Raw genomic sequence first — 18,685 nt, 5'->3', positions numbered from 1 at the left:
TTTTCCTTCCACACACAGGTAAAAGGTCAAAACCTACATGAAATCTCACCATAATATACTGGGGGCAGGGGGTAGAGAAGTAGCATCTAAACAGGTGGAACAATAATCTACATGTACCACCTGAGGTTTTTGACGAAAGACTAACAATTTATCTTTTTAAATAAGTCCTACTAAATTGAATAAGATTACATTACTCATAATATAGACTCATAATTGTATACTAAGGGGCTGTACCTTCAAACAAAGACAAACCCCAAAAGACCTCCAATACATGAGCTGTTGGCAAGAAGCAATTTTATCATTTTTTACATTCTTATTGCCAGAATAAATGCAGGGAACTTCCATCTTGTGATTAAAATCATGTTCCCTAAACAGAATCTCAATACACTCCTTAATGCACTTTAACTGCTGTACTCTCCAAGCTAAGGATTAAACTATTCCTAAAGGTCTCTGCAGACATAATGTTTAACAATTAAGAGGTCAGAATATGATATAGGTTCATAAGCTCCCTCCTTCTCACACTTTTCTTCAACCACCATGCAATGTAATCAGTGCCTAACATAGGGTGGCATCCAGCCCTTTTAAAGGTGATGCTCCACTGTCAGAAGTTCTCTCTACAGCTGGAAGGAGCGTTCTGCTCACATAAAAAGTCTACACAGGTGGAATGCTCCTGATCTAACTTAGATCAGGGTTCAACAAATTCTGGGCACCAGCTTGCTAAAGCAATTCAAAATAGCCTTGTGGCGCCAGGGAATGGCTTTGAGGCCAAGAAATCACCACTGTAGTAAAGCAGGTAGATGCTGCCGCAGCAGCTGCAAAAGCAATTGGGTCCCCTCATTGTCAGCCTCAATGTGGCCTGGAGAGGGAGACAGCAGCAGAGAGAAGAGGAAGAAGTGAAAAAACACACCTAGAAAGTCCAGTGAGGAGAGCATGCTTGTGTGTTCCATTCTCCTTCTGGTGAAAACTCCTCCTTCACCATCCTGGTAGGAAGGAGGAGACCTGAAGAAAAGAGGGAACTGGAGAGCAAATGTCTCACAGCAAGTCAAACAGAACAAATGCACATGCTCCCCTCCTTCCAAAGGCGTCTCTAGGTGTGTGCACCACTCTCTCTGCACCTTTGCAGCAGCAGTTCCCACACTAACCCAGAAAGGAGAGAGGTGGAAGAATGAGGAAAGCACTTGCTTTATAGCACAAATCTTCTCAGCAGTGAGTACCCAATGGAACTTACTGCCAGATAAGTATATCGGGGCTTGCAGCCTTAGTATCATCAATTTTAACTTTTTTTAATGTTTCTTGATGTAATTTTACTTCTGAAACAAGCCTTTACATCTTTTTGTCATGTGTTTCCAAACACCATAAGAAATGGAAATATGCTTCTTGGTATCTGTTTACACATACAAACCTAACTTATACCATACATAGGTGGCACGTGAAATTCTTTTTGGTCAACCTTACAACAAAACCCTGAAAGCTGAAAAATTCATCTAGCTCCTAAATCCAAAGATCTGCTGAGCCCTGATTTAGGAGTAGGGCTAAACACTTTCAGCTCAGTGTGAGTGACCAATTCTCTTTCTGATTAACTAGCAAATAAACAGATTAAAAATGTAAAGTGTTGTGTATTCTAAGTGTAGTCTAAAGACTTGAGAAAAGTCAGAGTTGGTGTAGTGGTTGGAATAGATTTGAAGGAGGAAGGAACAGGTTCAAATCACCAGACAGCCATGAAATTCTCTAGGAGACCTTTGGAGGAAGGACAGACTGGAAGTGCCATAGACAACTCAAGACTGCTGGTATTTGTTATCAAAGGCAAATTTAAAGCGTAAGGTAAATTTAAGTAGCTTGCTTACTACACTATTACTTACTACACTAAAACAGCAAAAATGTTTTAAAGAAGCCACTGGAATTCTTGTTCTCTTTCTCTTATCAGGTCGATCTTTGCAAATCCCGGCTAACTGAGTAAGAGGCACTTTTTCAAGTGGGTGCTCCTCTTTTATTTAGCAGGGGGAGAGTAACTGGCCCTCCTCACCCCAGTAGCGTCTTTTCTAGTGGCTGCCTGCTGGTGTTCTTTTGCATCATTTTAGATTGTGAGCCCTTTTGGGACAGGGAGCCATTAGTTATTTGATTTTTCTCTGTAAACTGCTTTGTGAACATTTTGTTGAAAAGCGGTATATAAATACTGTTAATAATAATAATAATAATAATAATAATAATAATAATAATCATCATCATCATCATCATCATCATCTCTGCAACTCCTGCTGTATCACCACAAGCAAACATTCTCACTGAAAACTCACTGCCCAGTCAAAAGCTTTACCATCACTTAAATAGCAAGCTTGCTATTAATGCAGAAACTATGTGATATGTTTTCCCTCACTACCAAACCATTTCTTCTGATGCTTTCCGAAACACTGGCCACCTAAAACAACGCAAGCAGTGTTCCAGCAAGCATTTCCCTGTACATGTTCAATAGAAATCCTTTCCCCACGACATCACATAATTCCATGTTTGCAAATGTAGATGTGAATGCCTGCTAACCATGAAGATGACAGCTCTACTATTCAACAGGGGGGTAGCAACAATCTCCATTTCAGCACATCCTTTGCAGAATTTTCTCAATTCTTTTCTGCATAAGCCACTTTGAGAACTATGTTGAAAAGTAGTATACCGATCTTCTAAATGAAAATAGCCTTTTCCAGTGGCCCTCTGCAAATGTTAGCCTATGATACTAGGCAAGGGCATGGCAATTTCACAGAGATTTAAAAAGTCCACCTCAGTGGTTCTCAAACATTTTAGCACTGGTATCCACTTTTTAGAATGACAATCTGCTGGGACCCACTGGAAGTGATGTCATTAACCTGGAAATGATATCACGGCTGGAAATGATGTCAACAATTTAGCTTCAAACCTAAGTCGTGATCAGCCAAAGGTCCCATTGCACAGTGCATTCATGGTATTATTTTGCATAGCTCAGAATTCAAACAATCCAGCTCAGAAGTCAAAGCAGAACACAGACTTGGATCATAAGAACATAAAGAAAAGCCCTGCTGGATCAGGCCAAAGGCCCATCTAGTCCAGTTTCCTGTATCTCACAGTGCCCCACCAAATGCTTTAGGGAGCACATAAGACAACAAAACACAACCTGCATCCTGGTGCCTGCCCTGCATCTGGCAATCTGAGGTAGTCTACCTCTAAAACCAGGAGCTTGCACAGACCTATGACGACTTGTAACATACGATGAACCTTTTCTCCAGAAATTTGTCCAATATGCTCTTAAAGGCATCTAGGCAATATGCCATCACTATTTCCTGTGGCAAGGAATTCCACAAATTAAACACTGGATAAAGAAATATTTTATTTTGACTGTCCTAACTCTCCCAACACTCAATTTTAGTGGATGTCCCCTAGTTCTGGTGTTATGTGAGCGGGAAAAGAGCGTCTCTCTAAATCCATCCCCTGCATAATTTTGTATGTCTCAATCATGTTCCCCCTCAGGCAACTCTTTTCTAGACTGAAGAGCCCCAAACGCTATAGCCTTTCCTCATAAGGGTGGTGCCCCAACCCAGTAAACATTTTGGCTGCTCTCTTCTGCACCTTTTCCATTTCCACTATATCCTTTTTGAGATGTGGAGACCAGGACGGGACACAATACTCCAGGTGTGGCCTTACTACATCATGCAGCCCTCCCACCATCTTCCCATCTGTTCAGGGCAAAGCACCATACCTCTTTCCCACTGGGAGCCCACCCTGCCTACAGCTCCATATCCTGTATTTTCAGCTGTGTTTTTAATGGTGTCTGAACTAGGAGCTACATGGCCCACCTGAAATTAGCTTGCGACCCACAGAGAAAAGCTGTCCTACCTATCTTAATTGTCTGTGCTATATTATACTCCCCTCATCATAGATGAGATACTCTAGACATTCCGCTCTGCCTATTATATTTGAGGAGCCGATATAGAGCCTAACATAATGAATTACTAGTGATGATTGTTTATTTGTGAGTAACTTATTGGAGCTTCCATAGAAAAACATTAAACCCATTCTACATTAGCTGGAGCTACTGCAAGGAAGAGCTGGGGGGGGATATGAGGTTTTCTGTTTTCTTTCTTAAAGAAAACAGGAAAATGAAAGTCTGGCACATAGGTTGCATTTACACTTTGTATGCTTCAGGAAGAAGTGGCAAGTAACTTAACTTCTGTTTATAACTGTAAATGAATAGTTATGACAAGTGGCATTCTTTGTGCAGGGGGACTCCTACACATTACTAACTTTTTCCCTGATTTGGGGACAAGTCTTGAGTACTTGTGTATACAAGTCTTGCCTCATAAACCTTTTAGAATTTTTGAAAAGGTCAACAGGCATGTAGATGTGGGAGAACCTGTGTATATTATATATCTGGACTTTGAGAAGGCGTTTGACACAGTCCCTCATCAAAGGCTGCTGAGAAAACTCCACAGTCAGGGAATTAGAGGGCAGGTCCTCTCCTGTATTAGGAACTGGTTGAGGTCCAGGAAGCAGAGGGTGGGTGTCAATGGGTAATTCTCACAATGGAGAGTGGTGAAAAGCGGTGTGCCCCAAGAACTGGTCATGGGACCAAAGCTTTTCAACCTGTCCATAAATGACCTGGAGACAAAGTGAAGTGAAAAGGTTTGCGGACAACACTAAACTTTTCTGAGTGGTGAAGACCAGGAAGGATTGCGAAGAGCTCCAAAAGTATCTCTCTAAATTGGGAGAATGGGTAGCAAAAATGGTAGATGCATTTCTATGTAAGTAAGTGTAAAGTAATGCACACTGGGGTTAACAGATACTGAGTATAAGGACAAAGTATGTTGATTCTTTACGTAAAATAACCTTCTCTCCAAGGTATGGATGGTTACCTGGTAGGCCATAGGCCAGATGCAACCTGCAAGTTTCACCAGAATAATCAACCATTTACCACAGTTTCACTCCCAATGGCATCAATTTATAAATCCATTAGAGATGTGCCCAATTTGGACCTAAATCACAAAATGCTTGAATGTTGGGTTCAAGCCTCAGCTTACATCCTTCTTCCCTTCATGCATATCGATTCCACCACTCTCGGAAGAAATACCAGACTAGAAATACTTCCAGAAAATCATGGAAGAAACAGGAGCACACAGGCTCTGCAACAGCCAAACTACCCAGCTTCCTGGCTTGTCACAAGCCATAGTTTGTTACATCCAAAGACAGCTAACTATGATTTGCAACCAGCCAAACAGACAGCAGACATGAAAAGAAGGAAGAACGTGCAAGTGCAGGGCAGCTCACACCTGATAGACAAATTTATGGTTCATCCTAACATCTGACCCAAGCATATTGATTTTACATACAAAACTCAGAGAAAGAAATTTATATGAAATGCCCCAAACAATAACTACTTCGAAAATAATTGAAACTGTGGGTTGAATTCTAAAAAGCCCGAGTGTGCTAATATTCCTGCAGGGGACATTATCCTCCCTCGTCAGCACAGCAGCTGCCTGTACATCCCAAAAGCCTCTCCCAAGAATGAGAAGATCCTCAAACAGGTAGAATGGTGTGTGTGGGGGGGGGGGGGATTAACAGGAACTGAGTGGAGACACCTTGCATGAAAAATTACTGCAGAGAAAGAAAACAAGTTTCCTTGTAAGAACCTTCACACAGACTTCGCTGGATGCAATCTCATGTGTTTCATTTAAGAATATTACGTATATTGCATTACTATCTCTTACACAGTCCAGAAAGACAGAGAACCACTATTAATTTGACTCCCAGGTATAAAGTTTTTGTTCAGGAATATTTCAGGAGTTACCCCAAGCAACTGTCTCATTTTGCCCAAGGGCAGGTACTCCATAACTATGACGATCTTACTGGCAAGCAGCAGAGGTAAGAAGCAATGTACACTGTCATAAAAGTGGCTTATTCCACAGCAGCTAGAAAATCAGAATACCAAACATCTAAGTTACAACAGGCCAGTTGGGTTTTTCCTTGTTGAGTCCTCAAATCTTCCTATGTTTCTTGGTATCACAAAAAAAACCAGCAACTCCTTAAACTTTTAAGCCAGAGGGCCAAGGGCCAGAAAAATAAATAAATTTTAAATATAAAATTTAAACAAATGCATTAGAAAGCCTCAGAAAGTCCAAGGTCTTCAGACAGCCCAAAAAGTCACTTCTGGTTTTTCAGGAAAACCAGGAAGTAGTGTTTTTAAGCCTTCAGAAGGCATTCTAAGGGGAGGCACATGGCCTCCCCGGCCCTCAGAACACCCTCCAGATGCAATTGGAGCACAGCTCTGGTCACATTCAGTTGAACAGGCCAGAGGCTTGCAGAGGCCCAGAGGCTTGTCACGGGTCAGATAGAGGCTTGTTGTGGGTCAGATCTGGCCCCCAGGTTGGAATTTGGAGACCCCTGCCTTGAACTAATCTAACACTGCAACCTAAGACTGCACATTGAGCTGGCCACCACACTCCCAATTCTCTACTTAACTCAGTGGTCCCAACACAATCAGTGACGCTTATTTCCACATAAAAGTGTACCTAGGACTATAGCCTGTTAGTGCAATTCAGTGTTTCAAGATAACTGGAACAGAAAGTTCCAAAGAACAGCTCCAAGTGGGAGGCATGAATTAATATGGGAATAAGGCTCTCCCAGCACCACCATCAGCTGCTGAACTGCAAAGTGACATGTGGGTAGAAATGGTGCTGCTGAAAGGGTGATGCTGCAAGGGCACAATCACCATACAGGCCGCACTTTCAGCGGCAGGCCAAGGCACTGGAAAGGAGGCCCACAGAAGGCGAGGTAAGGGATAGACCAATGGGGCTAGAAGGGAGATGCTACTGAGGCACTGGCAGAGCCCAATTATCAAGCAGACCGCCCTTGCAGAAGTACCACTTCTACTAAGGCGGCACTTTCCAGAGTAGCTCTCAGGTGTGGAGCTGCGAAATGACATCTCGGCAGAAGAAGTGCTGCTGAAATGGCAACCCACAAGATAATTGCACTCTCCCATATCTTGAAAATATGATCAAAATTTGCATATTTTCTCTTCTATTATTTGCAATCGAGTTCCTAAATGAGAACAAATGCTTATTTTTGGTCATCACCTGCTTAATGACACTTCTGGCCCTTAGCAGGTGCATTAATACTGTTCAGCCCAATGTATGAAACAAGTTTGACACTCCAGTAAAGAATAAATGAAATTTGTTAACCTAACTTTATACTTAGTCAGCAGTGTACATTTTATCTGTACTGGCAGCAGTCAGCATTCAACAGAAAAACAAACCTTACTATTGATTTTCTGTCTCCATATTTTGCATCTAACTACTGTATAGGTACTACTTTTTTCTACATAACTAAGATAAAATTAAAAACTATTGAGGTTGAAAGAGGCACAGTACTTGTGACTGAGACAACAAGCATTCTTCCAGTACACAGTAGACCTTATACCAGTGAGTTTCAACCACTATGCCGTGGCACACTAGTGTGCTGTGGATGGCCTGCAGGTGTGCCACGGAAGTTTGGGGATGATCATTTATTAGTAGGGCAATTGGGGGATTTGAGCCCCCTATCAGCAGCATGGTGTGCCTTGTCAAAGGTGAAAAAACTGATTGTGTACCTTGACAATTTCAGCACCATATCAGTGTGCCATGAGATGAAAAAGGTTGAAAATTGCAACCTTATACTGACATTTTTATAAAAACTTGGTGCATATACACACAGCATATTCCTAGCTTCTGTTGCATTCACCACCAATTCCTTATCTATTACTTCAAGGTCCTCCACAGCCTTATCCAGTTTCACAGAGAAACCAGAAGTGACTATTTTCACTGTCCGGCTCAGTATGAGCCTGGCAGAGGCCACAGATGTCCATCCATTATCTCTGCTGGGGTCAGAGAGGCAAAGAGAGCAGAGCTTCCCTCAGCTCCGGAGGGTGGGGGGAGGCGTTCACCCTTTTCCACAGTTTCTCTTAATTGCGGGGGGGGGGGGAGGTTTCAAGATAGAACCCCCACGAATACAGGGGCCTGTATTTATACCTGTATAAATGTAACATACCACTCATTCATTAAAACAAGAAACGAATGTATGCATTTACTAGAAAGAGATTCTTAAACCCTAGCACGGTAGAAGCCTGTACCTTATTTCCAGAGAAATCTTAGCTACCTTGTTAGAACTTAGTAAGCAAATTAGACAGAAATGATAGTAGGTATATACTGTTCTCTACCAAAAGTTACTTGCAATGAATTCCACAGTTCATACTACAATACTACAACAAAAGTCATCCATGAACATTTTCAGCAGCCATTCTAATAAATCTTTCAAACTTAGGGTTGCTTATAATCATGTTCACTGTTCCTCTGTGAAGGTTTAAAGGACATCCGATACTGAAAATATAGACGACAATACGGATGAACCTTCTTTTAATAAAAGTGGAGATTGTTCTTAGCCCATATAACTCAGGGTACAGTAACAGTGGCCTTGAGGTTGACTGTGTCCAGTTCTACCACCACACCTACAAAGTTTTTTAGGCATTTAAATCTGAATAGCTATCCCAGGGATCTTCAACCTTTTTTGAGCTACAATCCCAGTAAATATATAAAGTATGAGATTTGGGACCCACCACCAATCCTGACCCCTCCTGGGATCTGATTCACCCATCTCCTACCCCACCTGCCCCATTTCGTCCTATCTCTTGGGTCTTTGCAATAACCCTGTGAGATAGCAGCCTTATGAGCTATGGGGCAAGACAGTGAGAAAAGGCTGTGTAGAATTATAGAAAGAATTCAATTTTGATAAGGCAGCACCATTATTGGATTGGATGTAAGGCCTTTCCTGCACAGACTCTGAAAGGTTGCTGCAACCCCCCAAATAAGGCTTTGTGATCCTTTTGGGGTTCCGACCCACAGGTTGAAAAACACTGGCTTATACCAAAAGCACACATGAACAACTTACAAGAACATAGTGGGATGTACACACCCAATCCACTGGCCTCACATATAGTATGCCAAGACTAACACAAGCAGATCATAGCAGAATGCCAATAGAAGTGACTTTTACTAATCAAAATAGCTTTTGTCCATCCTTCATAACAAAGAACATATAAAAAGAGAACTTTTAAAAAATGCAATTAGCAGGTTTACAGTAATTGACTTTCTATACATAATACAATCAGCTATATAGACCTGCACTAATCTCCAACGTTTGTATCCAAAGTCATTTTGGATACAACATGAAGCAGTATAAAATAGGATATACAAAAAAAAAAAAAGAAAACACACCATGGCTTTTGCCGGAAAGATGCATGAACAGATTTGTATTTGCTCTAGCTAATGGCTACTTCCTAAAAAATCTGTATGATTTTTGCACACCAACGTTACATTTTTTTTACACATACACATTTCTGGAGAAAACGATTACGCCAGCATCAAGAAAAGTTAAAGGTATTATGTTCTTCAACCTGGATCTATTGCACTATATACTACTGTACAAAGAAACTTACATGCCTTGATATCATATGTGCAGCCTGATCTTCTGCATATTTATTCAGAATTAAGTCCTCCTATATTGAATGGAACTTATTCTCACATACACATGTACAGTAATACCCCGGGGGGGGGGGGGAAAGGTGAGATAGAAATATGATAAACCTACATTAAAAAAATTCCCACTTCAACTATAGGTACATACTGGCATGATTTTAGACCATTTGGGCAGAAGTGAATACTTCTGAAGGATCCAAAGGTAGCTGATTCAAGTCAATTTATTTTGAGTGACTATCTTTGGAATCTCTTGAGGTGTGTCACTGCAATTCCCAACTTTTGAGAGAAAAAGAATAAAACATGAATATTTATTTGTAAAAGATTAGACCTTTGATTTGAGAGTAATACATTAGGAAAGGCTACCACAATGGCCTTCAACTTGTAGTTCAAGAAGATAAGCAGATTTCAACCAGACTTACTGTGGGTCACACCAGTGCCTCTACTATTACTTTCTTTTTTGAAAAAAAAAACAAAAAACAATTTGAATAAAGAGAGAGAGAGAGATCAGATACAATGTAAGACAGAGTTGCTTTATCTCTAACAGTTGGTGCAGATGACGACATTTTGGCAGCTGCAGCTTTTTCATGCTTTGCATGATAAGCTGAACCTGCAAAATTTCTCTGAGCATGATATCAGATGCCAAGGAGGACAAGGTTCCTATATTTTTCAAAGCAGTATTTAAAAAAAGATTAGGAAAGGTGGCATTTATGATTCAACACAAAATGGAAGTGGGACCTGTAACACAGTTTGGGATGAAAGATGAAACCCCAAGAACATTGTATGCTAAGTACTAGAACAGTGGTTCTCGCACATTTAGCACCGGGACCCACTTTTTAGAATGAGAATCTGTCAGGACCCACCAGAAGTGATGTCATGACCAGAAGTGACATCATCAAGCAGCAACATTTTTAACAATCCTAGGCTGCAATCCTACCCACACTTACCAGGAGTAAGCCCATTTACTGTCATTGTTAAAAGAATATACCTAGTAGCTTGTTAAAAGTACAGGTCTGTAATATTTCCCCAAATGCAGTCACATACCATGGTAGCATCAAGTCTAACATATTAAAAATAAAAAACAGAAATGAATGGGGACCCACCTGAAATTGGATCACGACCCACCTAGTGGGTCCCAACCCACAGTTTGAGAAACACTGTACTAGAAGATTTCAGAGACACCTTCAGATGAAGATTGGTGGGTAAAGATATTGGACTTTGCTGAAATGGATAAACTTACGATTTTCCTTAAAGAGAAGTCAGTAAAGACTTTTATGGACAACTGGAAACCATTCATGAACTTCCCGCGCAAAGGGGAAAATGGGTCACATGAATTATGAATTCAATTTGTAGATAACTGATACACACATAACCTTTTCTTTTCTTTCTGTCCTTAAAAATGTATTTTACGATTACTAACAGATTACTTAAGATATGATACCTACTATGTGATACAATTCCATAGAACAAAGAAACAGATTTAGAACTCTGCACTTGCCACACAACTTTCAATACCTGTTTCTATTTACATTTTTATTTTTAACTTTTAGAGTTTGCATCTGTTGATTTTTTTGTGTTTGAAAATTATTATTAAAAAAAGAAAAGTGGGTCCTTGTGTTGGAACCGCAGAAGATCTGGCGAGGAGGTAGCATGTGGGTGTCTGCAGTGGCCCCTAAGAGTTAAGGCCTGGCCTTTCAGGAAAGGGTGTGCTGCACAGCTGCAGCCACTAGAGGCAATGAGGTCCCTAGGGATATAAGGAGCACCTGAGGCAGGAAGTGGGTTGTAGAAGGAGGGCAGGTTGGAGAGGAGGCTTATTGACTTGGATACACTGACTTCCCTGGAATCTGACATTGGACTGTGACTCGGCTTATTGACTTTGGCCTGGATACTCTGACTGACTTTGTGGCTAAGGGACCTACTGGAATGTTGACTTACGGCTCTGCCTTGTGGACTGACCTTCTGGCAAAGTGATTATCTGGCTCACTGACTAATGGACTACTTGAACAGGCTGTGGAGAGCTGAGGAGTGCTGCTATACCTGGAAGGACTGCTGCCTTAGGAACTGGGTCCCTGTAGTTTAAACAGGCAAGCTACCCTGGTGGTGGAGTCTAGCAGTGCTGCTGTAGAGAACTGGGGCCATTGTTGGGGGGGACAAAAGGGGAGCTAATTAGCTTACAGTGGGCATAAATTCCCTAAGTGAGACTTGGATTGGGAATCTGGTAGAACAGTCCTGAATCTGGAAAAAACAAGACTACTTAATTTAAGAAAGTGGTAATTACAAAGTGTGGGGAATAGCCAAGCTTTGGGGAAACACCCACTTGGGAAGGCTTTCAGTGGATATGAATGAAATGCCTCCAGATTTGGGAAGAAGCATATTTCTTTTTTAATGTTTAGCTCTTTTCTTTTTTAAAGGAAACTTTCAATACAGGTTCTCCAGACAAGCAGGCAGCTGACTGAGGTTGCAATCCGGTGAGTAAGCTGACTCTAATGGGAGTAAGCTGACTCCACTGACTCTAATGGGACTTCGGTGTGGACAGCCATAGGATTGTAGCTCTGAGGCTACAATTCTGCACACACTTTTCTTGGAACAACCCCCATTGAACACAAGAGCAGCCCAATCCTATGCATGTCTGCTCAGAAGTTCCATTACAGCCAATGGGCCTTACTCCCAGGTAAGTGTGGAGAGGATTGCAGCCTCAGAGCCCAAACCTATGCCCGCCTCCTCAGAAGCAAGTCCATTACAGTCCCTGGGCCTTACTCCCAGGTGAGTGTGGGAAGGTCTGCGGGCGAAGGAGCCGAGGCTGCCGCTTCCAGGGGAGCGAGGGGCGCCAGGAAAGTTTCGGGAGTCGCCGTCTAGCGGGCAGGGCGCGGGGGGAGCCCCCCGGCGGTACTCACTGGTTGGTGGGGGGCGCGTTCAGCGGGATGGCCACCTCCTCCTCCTCGTACTCGGGCCCGTCGAGCGAGTCGCCCTCGTCCACCGTGCTGAGCCCCCCGGCGGGGAGCGGAGGCTGCGGGGGCGGCGGCAGCGGGGGGAAGCCCCCGGCCGAGGAGGGGGCGCCGCCGTCCTCCGGGGCCTTGGAGGTTTCCGCGGGGACGGGCCTGGAGCCGGCGGCGGGCGAGGCGGCCGCGGAGCTGCCCAGGAGCGCGGCGGCGCAGGGCTTGGCGCCGCTGCGGGCACAGGGAGGGCAGTGGCCCCCCGGCTCCCCGGCCGCTCCCGAGCCGCCCTCCTCGCCTCCAGCTTCGGCCGCCGCCATCATTCTGCCCCGGCTGGCTGGCTGCACCGCCCCTTCCCCGCCCCTGCTGGGGCCGCCCGCCGGGAGGAGGCGGCCGAGGCACGGAGGGCTTCGCTCAGCGCCGGCAGGGAGGAACAATGGGCGCCAGGCGAGGCGAGGCTCGTCCCGCTGCCGGGCTCAGGCCGGCTCTGAGGGGCGGCAGCGCCTCCGGCTCCTGGGCTGCCGCTCGCCGCCTCCTGCCGGAAGCGCGCATGCGCTCCGTCCAGCAATCGCCTGCCCGCCTCCCACCGCCACCGAGGGCGGTGTCAAGTTGGCGCGCTCCGTCCCCCCTGCGAGAGGGGAGGTGACTGGGCTACAGTCCCGTCCACGTTTCCCTGGGAGGAAGCCCCATTGACTCTAATGGAACTGACTTCTGGGTAGACAGGCATAGATGGGGCTCTCGGGCTGCCATCCTGTCTGCACTTACCTGGGCGTAAGCCCCATTGACTCTAATGGGACTGACTTCTGAGTAGACAGGCATAGGATTGGGCTCTCAGGCTGCAGTCCTACGCGGACGTTCCTGGGAGCAATTCCCATTCACTAATGGGACTGACTTCTGAGCAGACAGCATAGGATTGGGCTGAAAGGCTGCATCCTGTCCCCACTTTCCTGCGAATAGGTCCCACTCATTTCTGCCTAGACATGCCTAGGATTGGGCTCTTGAGAGCAAGCTCCACTGACTCTAATGGGGCTGACTTCTGAGTAGACATGGATAGGATTGGGCTCTCAGGCTACAGTCCTGTCCACACTTACATGGGAGTAAGCGCCATTGACTATAATGGGACTTACTGCTGAGTAGACAAGCATAGGATTGTGACTCCCTCCTCCTCCCGCAAAATAAGCTTAGGACCACCAGGATGTTGTAATAAAAGTTTTAGGCTTTACAGTGCCCTCTTATGTGTATCTACTCAGACGTAAGTCCCAAAACTTAAATGGGACCTACTTCCAGGTAATTGTGGATAGGATTGCAACCAAATTTGCTCATCAAAGGGGTTCTTTGAAAAGTGCAGGGAGTGGCATTTGGAGTAGTTCCTAGCTCTGGTTAGCCAGACAGGAGTAGCTAAGAAAGAAAGCCCTCCCCCCACAGCCCCTAGGAATGAATGCCACTGTGGCAGTCACCACTGCCAGCCATGGCACATGACCCAAGGATGCCACAGCCCTCCCCCATCCCCTACTGGATATACTGTGCTATAGGTAGCAAAGGCAGAAAACTGCTAGGTTAAGAATACCAATACCTAGGGTTCAAGTACCTTTATGCCACTCATACAGACACACTGGAAGAAATACCTTTTTGACAGCTGTGTGAAATAAAACACTCCAGTCTCTCTAGGGCAGTGGTTCCACACATTAGAACATAAGAACAGCCCCACTGGATCAGGCCATAGGCCCATCTAGTCCAGCTTCCTGTATCTCACAGCGGCCCACCAAATGCCCCAAGGAGCACACCAGATAACAAGAGACCTGCATCCTGGTGCCCTCCCTTGCATCTGGCATTCTGACATAACCCATTTCTAAAATCAGGAGGTTGCGCATACACATCATGGCTTGTACCCCGTAATGGACTTTTCCTCCAGAAACTTGTCCAATCCCCTTTTAAAGGCGTCCAGGCCAATCGCCATCACCACATCCTGTGGCAAAGAGTTCCACAGACCAACCACACGCTGAGTAAAGAAATATTTTCTTTTGTCTGTCCTAACTCTCCCAACACTCAATTTTAGTGGATGTCCCCTGGTTCTGGTGTTATGTGAGAGTGTAAAGAGCATCTCCCTATCCACTCTGTCCATCCCCTGCATAATTTTGTATGTCTCAATCATGTCCCCCCTCAGGCGCCTCTTTTCTAGGCTGAAGAGGCCCAAACGCTGTAGCCTTTCCTCATAAGGAAGGTGCCCCAGCCCCGTAATCATCTTAGTCGCTCTCTTTTGTACCTTTTCCATTTCCACTATGTCTTTTTTGAGATGTGGCTACCAGAACTGGACACAATACTCCAGGTGTGGCCTTACCATTGATTTGTACAACATTTAGCACAGGGACCCACTTTTTAGAATGAGAATCTATCAGGACCCACCAGAAGTGATGTCATAACCAGAAGTGACAACATCAAGCAGGAAAATTTTTAACAATCTTAGGCTGCAATCCTATCCAGGATTAAGTCCCATTTACTATCATTATTAAAAGCATATACATAGTAGCTTGTTAAAAGTACAGGTCTGTATCATTTTCCCAAATGCAGTCACATACCATGGTAGCATCAAGTCTAATGTGTTAAAAACAAAATATTGAAATGAATAGGGACCCACCTGAAAGTGGCTCGTGACCCACTGAGTGGGTCCCAACCCACAATTTGAGAAATGCTGTTCTAGGGCAAACATTTGAGTCCCACAGCTCGAAGGAACTCTTTTGCCAATTGGAACAAGTCACAAAGGAAGACTCTGCAGAAAACAGGTACAGCAGGTTGGTAATAGCTCACTGAACAGGGGCACAACCTAGGTACCACAGGTGACAGGTTCAAGCCCAGCCAAGGGGCTTACCTAAGGGCCCAATCCTATACAACTTTGCAGGGCTGATGCAGCCATGTGGTTTTGGGGCAGTCACAGAGCAGTTTTCCCCACAAGATGCAACCTAAGCGCCACTGCATTGGTGCAGGACAATTTCATTAGGATTGTGCTGTATGTGGGACTTCTGAACCTAGCACAGAATTATCCTGAAAACAGCAGTTCTCAGTAATCAGGAGGAATCAGGGTACAAACTAAATGCATTCAAATGTATAGTGTAAAGCTCAGAAAATTGAGACATGAAGCTTACAGCTTATGAAGCTTTAGGTAAGTGATCAAATAATGCTTTTTTAACGATTAAAAACAATGAGCTGGCCATAAATTAAGAAAACTGAAGACTTGTGAAAGGAAATCAAATTCTGAAGCGTTCTAGAGTCTAGTACAGTGTTTCTCAACCAGAGGTACTCATAGGATCCAGAGCCCTGCAGCCTGGCAGCAAGACCAGCAATGCAATACAACAAGCAGCTGTAGGAGGCTTGGCTCAGTATTCAATGCACCAGTGTGCACTTTTTTGTGTGCTCAAAAAAGCCCTCCCATATACCCTGAAATTCTTGTCAGTGATTACTGCAGTGTGTTTGGCCTCCCAACCTGGAAGTAACTGGCAATGACATCATCACCAGTTTCTTCCAATGTTACTTTCAGTAGGTGGACCATACAAAGTGGTATGGCAGGGGACAAATGTTGAGAAACGCTGATCTAGTACATTATCTCTTGCCCTCTGTGCCAAGAGATGATTTGCTGTAGTCAGATTTATTTCGTGTTTAGTTTTCATGTTATGTCACTGAGGAAGACAAGTTACTTATTTGTTGAGGAAATTTCTAACACATCTTTGCATTTAAAAAAAATCTCAAGGTGGCTTAAATATATAAAGATGAGAAAAATGTGTCAAACTATAATCTGATATAAATAAAAAATAAATACATGGCCGCAGAAAAATGAAGCAAAACAATCCACAGACAAAAAAATCAAAACTAATCATGGTCTTATCAATATAACAAAGTCTTCAATAAATATTGGAAGGCAGGTAGACTTGTGAGCCAGGAGACAGGAAATGACACATCTTGGGCCATAATGAAGACTTGCCCTCCCACACATCACCATTAACCTAACCTCTGAAGGTGATGAGAGGCACAAATTGCTCTCTCTGGCTCAGGCTGCCATCCTATGCACACTTTCCTGGGAGTAAGCCCCATCGAAGACCTTGGGACTTACTTCTGAGTAGACAAGCATAGGATTGTGCTCCTAATGAGCAGATCTATTTGGGAACAGAAAGTTCTTTGGATTTCCTGGTCCCCAGCAGTTTAGGGCTCTTGTATTTAGAAATGAGCCAGTGAGGTTTGTATAACAGAGCATAATGTTCCTAAAAACTGGCTCCCATCTACATTTTAACAGTAGCATATAGTATTAGCTGAAGTTCCCAAGGCAGCTTCTAAAGGTTCCCAAAGGCAATCTCTAAGGCAGCCCCTCACAGAGCATGTACAGTGTCCAGCTGACCTGCATGACCATGGTCAAGTTCACTTTCTCCAAAGACAAGAGCAGCTGGCAGAGAATCCTGAAGTGAGCAAGACCTGAATTTTCAGGAATTGCTGACTCCTGTCTGACCAATAGCCATTGTTGTATACTTACAAAATGTTGAGTAGGGATTAGACTTGTACACAACCAAGTCTTGCTGTGTGTATTTGTAAATTGACATGTGTATGCTATTCTGTATCATCAGAGCTGCAGGCAAACATGCCAAGTGCTTGTAGCTGTACTGACTGATATGCAAGTCTTTGCAACTTTGTATGTTGTAATAGAATTTTGAGGGGCAAATTGTGACTTTGAATAATTTATTCTGAGTATAGGACTGTTGCATCAGTACAAAGGAAAGCAAGGGACAATGTTCACATGTGCAGGCAGTGGCACTAAAAGAAAATGCAGGTTTACTGAAGAACTTGAATGCAATAACACAATTTTATAATGGTGTGATGGCTGTTGTCTGACCTAAAGAGTGTTACATTTTATGACATATGTCAAATTAGATTAGTTGGTGCCCCACTTAGCTCATGAAGCAGTTCTCAACTGACAAGGGCAATAGTGGATTTTGCAGGAGGGAGGATTCAGCAGAATAAAATGTATGGGACAGCTAACTGCAAATTTATCTGGTGCCTATAGTCAGTGAGAACTGGTATACGTAGAATATGCTTTACAGATCCACAATTGTGAGTTCAGTGTGGTGACCACAAGGGCAACTCTCTATGATAAACCCCCAGAGAAGCATGAAATTCCGCTATACAAGGGTGAAGAAGGTAGCTAACCATGGGGGTTTGGGGGGATATTTAATCCCCCCTCTCTCTTTCACACATACACACACACTTAGCTTAGCAAACCTTCATTTTCAGAATTGTAGCAAATGCAAAATTTAGATGTTTGTGTGCACTTTCAGGTATTTTGCTTACATTGTCGTCTGTCAAGACATTTTGCTAGAGCTGCAGCACTTCTTCCGTCCACCTCTTCCTTCAGACTCCATAGAGTCTAAAAGACAACAGGCGGTCCAGTCCTATGAGCCTTTTGCAAATGGATGGAGCCCCTGGCAGAGAGGGCCAGCAGCACCGTGCATGCACCAAACTTGACTGAACGGCTCACCAGTGCCTGTAAGTTATCAGCAGGGGTGGGCTATGGTCGGGTAGGGGGAGTAATGGGGTCTTTCAGGGGAGAAACTCAGGGCATGTCAGGGGAAGGAAGGGGTGGATCTGGTGGCAATCAAGTACACCCAAACCTATCCCCATAACCCCTCCATTGAATGCCTCTGGCACTCCTTGGACATACTTCAGCTCCATAGTTGGTGTGGATCGGATGAGTGCCATAGGAGGCCTGAAGGCATACCTGGAGGTAAAGGAAACTTACATTTGCCTTCTGGTTGTCCCTTGTCTCCCCCAATATCATGCAGCATGCAGTGGGAGTTGGGCTGTTAGGGATTCTATAGAGGGACATAGTGAGAGGAAATCTGTTTAAGTTGCTCTTAGATACCTGGTCTGCAACCATGGTGTCCCCCCCCCCCCAACTCAGTGATGAAACACCAGCTCTTCTCAGAAAGTGCCATACAGAAAGCAGCATAGCCAATGATGTTGCCATCTAATGCTCCATATGCCTCACTCTTGAATATCCATGTTGGCTTTCTCCATAACCCTATGAAACCTTTGGAAATCTGCCAGTTTTAATATAAATTAAAAATTTTCAAGCTGCATCTCCAACTCATTTTCCCGAAAAGATTTTTTTTTTCTTTTGCAAAAAGCTTGTTTGGCCAGTCTCCTCCAAGATTTGCCTTTGGAATGTGTAAAGTATGTTTGAGTTGCCTGTTA

At 44.0% G+C, this 18,685-nt stretch overlaps 1 protein-coding gene across 1 annotated transcript in view; it reads right to left on the bottom strand.

Annotated features, from left to right (window-relative positions):
- The window catches only part of RASA1 (RAS p21 protein activator 1), a 65,055-nt gene extending 52,068 nt beyond the window's left edge, over nt 1–12,987 (bottom strand). The window contains exon 1 of the mRNA XM_066618092.1: nt 12,416–12,987. Coding sequence (XP_066474189.1) covers nt 12,416–12,777 — 362 coding nt within the window. The 5' untranslated portion in view covers nt 12,778–12,987. The remainder of the gene's footprint in view (nt 1–12,415) is intronic.
- Between the last annotated feature and the right edge of the window lie 5,698 nt (nt 12,988–18,685).

The sequence above is a fragment of the Tiliqua scincoides genome, chromosome 2, assembly GCF_035046505.1.
Source record: "Tiliqua scincoides isolate rTilSci1 chromosome 2, rTilSci1.hap2, whole genome shotgun sequence".
Lineage (NCBI taxonomy): Eukaryota > Metazoa > Chordata > Lepidosauria > Squamata > Scincidae > Tiliqua > Tiliqua scincoides.
Note: the sequence above shows the minus strand (reverse complement) of the source record. Positions and strands in the feature narration are given on the sequence as shown.